This window comes from Lagenorhynchus albirostris, chromosome 7 (genome assembly GCF_949774975.1).
Source record: "Lagenorhynchus albirostris chromosome 7, mLagAlb1.1, whole genome shotgun sequence".
NCBI lineage: Eukaryota > Metazoa > Chordata > Mammalia > Artiodactyla > Delphinidae > Lagenorhynchus > Lagenorhynchus albirostris.
The window spans coordinates 87,869,300-87,878,263 of NC_083101.1; the positions used below are offsets into that span (position 1 = coordinate 87,869,300).

Here is an 8,964-nt window from a genome sequence, read left to right on the forward strand (position 1 = left end):
GAGGTGATATACAAATGCATGATACATTACCTCACTTAGCATTTAGATGAACTACCCATGTGGAAGATGTGCCTGAGTAGGTGAAGAAAGAGGTGGGACAGATCAGTAAAGAAGCTATTCCATCAGTTCAGTTGAGAGGAGGAATAAAGTAGAGGAATATGTTTAAAATACATTAAATTGAACATATAAAATTGCTGTTATCTCTGATCTACACAAATAGGAAAAGTACCCAGACGTGATATTGGCCAGATGTGGCAGGAGTTAAGAGAGTGAGAGAGAGAGCAACAGGAGTCAAGCATGCATTCCATTTTTTGTGGCTTGGGTGCCTGGCTGAATGGGGTGATACCATCTATAGGGAAAGATGAGGAGGATTAGTTTGGGAAGGGCTGTGAATGTTGACTTTTACTTTGAATCAGTTGTGCTGGAGATACTTTTAGATACCTACAGAGAAATGTTGAGTCAACTATGTCCTGTACGGTAGCCACATATGACTATTTTAAACTTAAAAATTCAGTCCCTCAGCCACTCTAGCCACATTTCAACTGCTCAAGAGGCACATATGGCTACCGGTCACCATTTTGGAAATGCAGATATAGACCATTTCCATCATCACAAAAAGTGCCATTGGTCAGGGTGGGCTGCAGAGCCTCATTTGGGAGACCAGCAAATACATCATTGTTAAAACCAGAAATGGGATGAAATGAGTCAAGAAGAATAGTTAGAAGAATAGTGAGAAGGAATAGAAACTTGTGGAGGAGACATGTGAAAGGGCAGGAGAAGGAAGATGACTCCATGAAAGAAACAAGAGGCAGGACAGTGGCAGAGGAGGGTGTCACACATACTAATGCAGGAGACCTTCCAGAGACACAGAGAGGGGGGAGTCAGGCACTGAGACAGGTCTAGTGAGGTAAGGACTACACAAGACCCATTAGATTTGACTGTAATTAGGTCACTGGTGAGTGCAGGTCACAGGCATATGAAGAGAGACACCAAGGCTTCATGCAGTGGACTGAAGTATGAATGGAAAGTGTGGTAACATTTGCCAAAGAACAGTACTTTAAACTGTCTGCTAAACAACTTGTTTATGACAGGTACTTGAGAGGAATATTTATGGAGAGCTATTTTTACGGACATGAACGTACAGCCATTCATACTGACCTCTAGTTAGTCTAAGAATTATCCCTGGATCCAACAGGATAACTCAACTTCTGTTTTACTTATCCGAACACCTGTTTTAACAAAAGCCCTGCTTTGGCAATATGCCCTTTATTTTCAGTGGAATTCTTTTCAGGGTTGTCATTGGAAAGATCTGTACTATCACCTACATGAAGATCAACAAAGACATTTCTCCTGACTTTGACGACTTTAAATTCCATGAGGAATGTCTGGTTTAAGCTTCTCATCAACATAATTCTTCAAACAAATATTGTCTGTCTAACTCTCTGCCACGGCTATCAGAAAGGTCAGAAGAAATTTGCAGCTGCACTTTGGAAAATCTGTAATATCAGAGGACCTTTATCTATCCACAAGACAACTCTGCTGTGCTATTCATCTGTTTTTCTATTATCTTCCTTGAATAATTCTGATCCGTTTCTATATCTACTTTGCCATGTTAATTAACCATCTATACAATCCATTATAAAAAAAGGTGTTAATGAACAACTCACCTGAGATATGTTCATTTTCTGCTGCTCCTGAGAGAATGCAGAGAATTGTGAAGAATAAGCTGGGGGTAAAGAAAAGAGGGATGGAGTCAGGAAAGGTCTGGTGAGCTTCTGTATTCACTTGCCTAATCTCATCACACCAGTTGGGAAAAAAGTCTCTCTATGGAAAAATGTTCTGTTGATCCTTGAGGAGCAGGAAGCACCACATAGAGACAGCACTCCCTGAATATGTACATCTCTGATATGATCATATGGATATAGCCCTGCTGTTTTTCATTTCATTTCATTTCATTTTTACATCACTGGGTGATGTAAATTATTTTCCTATTGATTTAAAAAAATGTATGTCCTCTCTGACTAATTCACAAAAAACTAAAACAGGATTAATATTAATATCCTATTATTTACACCTTGAGTTAGAAAATCAACAGAAACTCTGAACAAAAAGATAATGACAAAATATTTTAAAATCTTTTTGTTCTGATTTGTTGCAATTTCTCAAAAAGACTTTTGATAAGACACTTTTAGTGACTTACCTGTGACAGAATGAACAGTGCTGTGTTTTGAACAGCACTGTGCTTTGCTCCTAGCTCTGTCCTGGGTGACCAGGGGACATACATCTCAAGCTCAGTATTTTGTTTTAATGTTTTAAGAGTCAAAAGTAGAAATCTTTTCCTATATTATCATTTTGTGATTCTATATGTTCAGGATAAAGGAAGCCACAGCCTACCTCTAGATGCCATGTGTAATGAACATGGCGTGACAGTGGCTCAGAATCTGAAAGAATGAGAGAATGAAGAAAGTGGGGGGTTATTTAAGGACTGAAGACAGAATTTCCTTGACTCTGGCTGTGGCTTTACCTGTGCAGTATATCAGTCACCCATCCCTTTCCACCCCTGCTCACCACCTTCTGCAAGCTGATCCACAGTTTCCACGGTCACACAGTCTGTGACGGATTCTGGATGTGGTGACATCACCAAGTCTGGCTCTCTCTAGGCAAGGTGATTAAGATCTAGCTCTTAATCACCTTGGAGCGAATCACAACCTGCTCCTTTCTGGGTTCTTCTGTATCTGTTCTGAAGCTCTGATGAGGGTGGTTCCTCTGAGATGGGACTCTTGTCCCCGCCTTTCTGCCACAAAAGAGCTGCTTTGTTCCAGAGATGCTGAGACTTAGGCCTAGGAAACAAATGCATTTTAGCTGAAACTTTCATATAGAGCAGTGTTTCTCAACTTCAGCACTAATGATATTGTGGGCTGGATAACTCTTTGTCATGGGGGTGAGGGGTGCTGTCCTGTGCATTGTAGGGTGTCAAGCAGCATTTCTGGCTTCTACCCACCAGGTGTCAGTAGCACTTCTCCCAGTTGTGACAACCAAAAATGTCTCTGGACATTTCCAAAGGTCCTCTGGGGAGCAAAATCACCCTGGTTGGGAACCACCGGTGCAGGGCCTTAAACGTGCTTCTCCTGGAATTCATTAGAACTCTTTTATCCATTATGGTAGCCACTAGCCACATCCCACTATCAAGCACTTGAAATGTGGCTCCTGCCACATGTTGAAGTAACATTTTTGATATATTGAGACAGACACAATATGTTCTTACAATTAATTTCACTTGTTTCTTTTTAGTTTTTAGCGTGGCTATTAGAACATTTAAAATTACATACGTGGCACACCTTCTCTTTCTATTGGACAGCACTGCCCTAGAACATCAGACTGTGCTTTCTGAGGACAGAGACAGCCTGGACAGTGCAGAAGTTTCCAGGAGCCTTAGTCTTAACCCAGAGGCTCTGGAAACATTCCACAAATCCCAGAGTAAACACACCTGTCACAGAGTGAGATTCAGTTCACACTGACTTTACAATCACAGTCCTGGGGATTTGGGGACAAGTCACTCTGCTAGTGCTGTGATAGCTGCAACACTGGGTTTTGGGTAGGGAGGATATTAGGAATAGCTTGAATTTGGGAGGAAAGTATACCTTTTTTTACATCCTAGCTTCCTCACCTTTGTGACCTTGGGTCTGTTATTTCACTTCTCTGAGACCATTTTCTTCTTCTTTTTTAATGATAGAATTATATCTTTATTATAAATAGGGTGGCTGTGAGGATTAAAATCTAAATGAAAAGAACAAAGTGTCTGGGCTTCCCTGGTGGCGCAGTGGTTGAGAGTCCGCCTGCCGATGCAGGGGACAAGGGTTCGTGCCCCGGTCCGGGATGATCCCACATGCTGCGGAGCGTCTGGGCCCGTGAGCCATGGCCGATGAGCCTGCGTGTCCGGAGCCTGTGGTCCGCAACGGGAGAGGCCACAGCAGTGAGAGGCCCACGTACCGCCAAAAAAAAAAAAAAAAAAAAAGAACAAAGTGTCTCCTAACTATGATGCGAGCCAACATTATACGTTGGCTTATTAACTACTACTTATTAGTGCTTATTGCCTAGCACTTGGCTGAATGCTTTACCGGTGAAGACTTATCTCTCTGAACAACGCCACGAAACAGTTATTAATAACCTTATTTTTAGGTGAGAAACCTGACTTATGCCCAAGTAACAGAGAAGGAATTTACTCGATCTGTTTGGCTCCTAAGCTCGGGAGCTCAACTCAGACCCACCGCCCGCGCGCGCTTCGTGGCAGGTTCACGGTCAATATTATAAACGTGCATTGCCCTTACACTGCTGGCAAGGGACTTTCCCAGGTCCGGCTGCGGTCAGCTCCCACCCCCATGCCGCACCGAGCATTTCTGCCCAGCACTCAGCCCCACCTACGGTCCCGGAGCGGAGCCCGCCCCCATTCACCTTTCCCAGATTTACCCACTGGCCGGGCACGGAGACAGGCGGTGAGAGTCCCACGTTGGGGCAGGAGGGGTTTCCGGGACTTGCCGTTCCTTGACCCAGGACACAAGCCTACCCTTCCAAGCTGGATGTCCGGACCTAAAACGGTCTCACCTCAGGCGCAAAGCCTCCGCGCCCACCAGTCGGGAAAGGGCGGAAGTAGAAGAGTTGGGTTACCTCACCAGCGCGGAGAAAAGCCCAGGACATCCGTTCCCAGAATGCTGCGCGATAACCGGAAACGTTCAAGACTACGTTTCCCATAAACGCTGCAATCACTCGCAAATTTGCGGGTGTGTGTGTGTGTGTGTGTGTGTGTGTGTGTGTGTGTGTGTGTGTGTGTGTGTGTGTGTGTGTGTGTGTGTGTGTGTGTGTGTGTGTGTGTGTGTGTGTGTGTGTGTGTGTGTGTGTGTGTGTGTGTGTGTGTGTGTGTAGAGGGGGTGGGAGTTAGGGAGCAATAAGATATTGTTAGCAGTCTGTACTGATGAATGACGCTCAAATTCTACCAAAGCCCCAGAGGTTATGTGTTAAACTCTGATAGTACAGCAAATCCAGTGTGTGGTCCTCCATCAGTGATCCTCTTTGGAGAAAACAGGCCGTTTGGGAACAACTGTGGAAATTTTTATATGGACAGGATATTGGAAACATTAAGGGAAGTTATCATTACCTTTGTTAATTGTTATAATATTGGGATCATGTAAGTTTACCTTTTTTTTAGAAATGCATGTTAAAGTACTTAGCATTGTATTATATATTTGTAATAAAAATAACTAGAAAAGGCAAATATAGTAAAATGTTGAGAATGTCTACCTCTCGAAACAAGCAGTGGAACACTGTTCTGAGGGGTTTTGGGCAGGAGGCAGCATAGAAACAGGACATCACTGGCTAGGAGGTCGGAGATTTTCGTATAAGGCAGGTCCTATTTTCTAGGTTAAAGTTAAGCTAGTTAAAGCTGAGTTGGAGGATTGTGATTGATGTATGTTAAATTTCCTCGACTGTGATATGTGTTCCATAAGTGCAGGCCAACTTAGGTTTAGATTTGCAATGTGGGCCCCCATTTTGTGGGTCCTGATAGACAATTAACTTTATCATATATAAACAGCTTTTGTAAATAAACTGTAAAATGTAACAAATGCTGGGAAATGGAGACTATGATTAACATAAAAGAATAGGATCTGTAATCCTCAGAGTTTATTTCTGAGGAAAAAAGAAAAAGCAATAACTGAAAGTACACATAACTCAAATAAGGAAATGATTATCATGCAAATTATGCATCTCCTAGGGATGAACTTGCTTAAAATTTGTGTGCACACTCCTGAAATTAGAACCAAATTAGAAACCTCTGCTTATACTTGTATATAAATACACACACGCACACTTTTCTTGGTTGATATTTTGTAACACTGATTATTTTATATGGCAATGATAAAATGTGGTTAAGTTTTGATTAGCAAGAAGAAAGGATTAATGTTATCAGTAAGTGCAATTTTGTGAATCAAGTTATAAAACTTTAATCTGTTGACACTTCAGAAGCTTTAATAAGTAGTATTTTCCTAGATGAAAATAATAAAATTAAAGTTCCAATCAGAATTGTAAAAAAGTTTTTTTTTTTTTGTAAAAAAGTTTTTTATGTGTGTTTTTCTCTTTGAAATTTGTATTTTTTGTTTGTTAAACCTAAAGGAAAAATTGTGACTTTCATCACAATAAAAATATTTAGTAATGATTAGAAAATAATTGAAAATGCATAACAATGTGTCCATAGTAACATGTATGCTACTGCTAAAATATTTAACAACTGATCCTTGTGCAATAAAAGTTCAGGTCCAGGAAGAAAAGAAAGTGAGAACATATTGTGTATCAGAGCTGGTTTCAATAGTGGAAAAAAGGGCTTCCCTGGTGGCACAGTGGTTGAGAGTCCACTTGTCGATGCAGCGGACACGAGTTCGTGCCCTGGTGGTCCAGGAAGATCCCACATGCCGTGGAGCGGCTGGGCCCGTGAGCCATAGCCGCGGAGCCTGTGCTCTGCAACGGGAGAAGCCACAGCAGTGAGAGACCCGCGTACCGCAAAAAAGAAAAAAAGTTAAAAAAAATAAAAAAACATGGACTTAAAAAAAAAATAGTGGAAAAAGGACATTCAGTAACCTCGTTAGAACAATGAGGTAGGTGCCAGAACAAAGTAAGTCCATATCCATGGCATTCATATTACAATAAATAACTTCCATAGGGATTCAAGCTATAAGCACTTAAAAGACAATTTTAAAGTTGTTTTTTTTAAATCAGTTATTTATTTTTTTTTATTTGGTTGTGCCAGGTATTATTTGTGGCACGCAGGATCTTTGTTGCGGCATGCAAGATCTATTTCCCTAACCAGGAATCAAACTCGGACCCCCTTCATTGGGAGCGTGGAGTCTTAACCACTGGACCACCAGGGAAGTCCCAGTTTTGAAGTTTTAAAATTTAAATTCTAAATTTCTTAAGTTCTTAAGGAATACAAACATTTTAAAAATATAAGGCCTTTCAGCTCCTTTCCCTGGAAACGCTTGCCCTTCACTCCTATCCCATGCCTAGGACACTGCGCCAGGCTTGGGAACACAGCCTTCATGTCCTGAGAGGGGCCACAGACATGCTCCGTGCTCCACCTCTTCCGAGTCCAGTGCTACCAGTGTAGATGCAGCACCACTACAGTTGCTAATAAATATTTGCAGAAGAATACTTTGAGGCTGTAAAACATTCTGTGTCTCCTTATAGTATCACCCACCCAATTTAGCATTCATCTGTGGATCTTGCCTGCATCAGTGATTACTCTGGTGTTCTAATGGTGGTTTTCAATTTCTGTCTTCCTTTGAGAAAGTATAAAGCAGCCTCTGACATTAGGGAACTGGCCTGACACTTAGAGCCTGGCTGTCCATTAAAGCTGTCTTGGTGCTCAGAGCTAAACAGAGCTGTTTTCCTGTTGGACGTAATCTCACTGAACACCAAGTGGACAAGGTCATTTTGAGACTATGATGATGGAAGACAAGCAAGACCAGTTTATAATTTTGCATAAGTAGGGACAAAAACAAGGTTGTTCTGCTACTCTCAAAATTAGAAATATCCCTCTCTCAGCTGATATGAGTGACTGCTGCCTTTTTTTTAACAACACCCAATCCAGACTAAATTCAGCTGCCTTTGAACCTCTGCAAAATGAAATAACCAAAGCTCAAATCCAATAATTCCTTCCTAATACCCTTTTACTAAAACAGTTTATGGTTCCCATATGGTGTGCACTCTGCCTCATTGCAACGACTATTAAAGTCCAAATTGTTCAACTACCAGTATGTTGCTGGTGATATTTGGCTGAAGTACATTAACGTCTTCTACTGTTATTAATTGGACTTCTGTAAGGAGGATTTGTCCTTTCTCCCAATTTATTTATTCAACCATTTGTTTTTATCTGTATAGACAGGTGAAGATTTATGTCATTGCTTGGGCTATAATCCGTTACTATATTTTTTGCTAAATATGTTCTAGCTCTTGCCATTGGGAGATCCTTCAGCTTGCTCTGTGTCCTTTTTCCTCTTTTTTTAATAGGTTTTTTAAATTATTATTTTTTTAAATTATTTTATTTATTTATTTTTAGCTGCGTTGGGTCTTCGTTGCTGCGTGCAGGCTTTCTCTACTTTCGGCGAGTGCGGGCTACTCTTCGTTGCGGTGCGCAGGCTTCTCATTGCGGTGGCTTCTCTTGTTGCGGAGCATGGGCTCTAGGAGCGCAGGCTTCGGTAGTTGTGGCACGCGGGTTCTAGGCGCGCAGGCTTCAGTAGTTGTGGCGCGCGGGCTTCAGTAGTTGTGGCACACGGGCTTAGTTGCTCTGCGGCATGTGGGATCTTCCCGGATCAGGACACGAACCCGCATCCCCTGCATTGGCAGACGTATTCTAAACAACTGCGCCACCAGGGAAGCCCTAGGCTTTGTTTTTTAGAGCAGTTTTAGGTTCACAGCAAAAATGAGAGGAAAGTACAGAGAGTTCCTATATACTTCCTGCCCCTTCAGACATACAGCCTTCTGCACTATGAACATCCTGCACCAGAGCCATGCATTTGTTACACTCAATGAACCTGCATTGATATATCATTATTACCCAAATCCATAGTTTGTATTAGAGTATACTCTTGGTGTTATACATTCTGTGGGTTTTAACAATGTAGCCACCATTATAGTATCATACAGAATAGTTTCACTGCCTTAAAAATCCTTTGTGCTTTGCCTGTTCATCCGTCCCTCCCCTCTAACCTCTGGTAACCATTGATGTTTTACTGTTCCCATAGTTTTGACTTTCTCATAATGTTATTATAGTTTGCATCATACAGTATGTAGCTTTTTCAGATTGACATTTTTGATTTAGTAATATGCATTTACTAATTCATGTCTTTTAATGGCTTGATAGCTCATTTATTTGATACTTAATAATATTCTATTGTCTAGCTGTACCCCAGTTTATTT

At 41.5% G+C, this 8,964-nt stretch overlaps 1 protein-coding gene across 12 annotated transcripts in view; it reads right to left on the reverse strand.

Moving 5' to 3' along the window:
* ZNF510 (zinc finger protein 510) overlaps window positions 1-4,697 on the reverse strand; it is a 21,330-nt gene extending 16,633 nt beyond the window's left edge. Inside the window, exons 1-5 of one of the 12 annotated variants that reach the window (XM_060155406.1) lie at window positions 4,472-4,697; window positions 2,569-2,840; window positions 2,395-2,441; window positions 2,201-2,261; window positions 1,668-1,726 (exon numbers count right to left, since the gene is read on the reverse strand). In XM_060155406.1, the coding sequence (XP_060011389.1) occupies window positions 1,668-1,726; window positions 2,201-2,261; window positions 2,395-2,441; window positions 2,569-2,638 (237 nt within the window). In that variant the 5' untranslated portion in view covers window positions 2,639-2,840; window positions 4,472-4,697. Of the gene's footprint in view, window positions 1-1,667; window positions 1,727-2,200; window positions 2,262-2,394; window positions 2,442-2,568; window positions 2,841-4,452 lie in introns of all 12 variants that reach the window. The other 11 variants (XM_060155405.1, XM_060155407.1, XM_060155409.1 and 8 more) reach the window with 11 other exon arrangements.
* Between the last annotated feature and the right edge of the window lie 4,267 nt (window positions 4,698-8,964).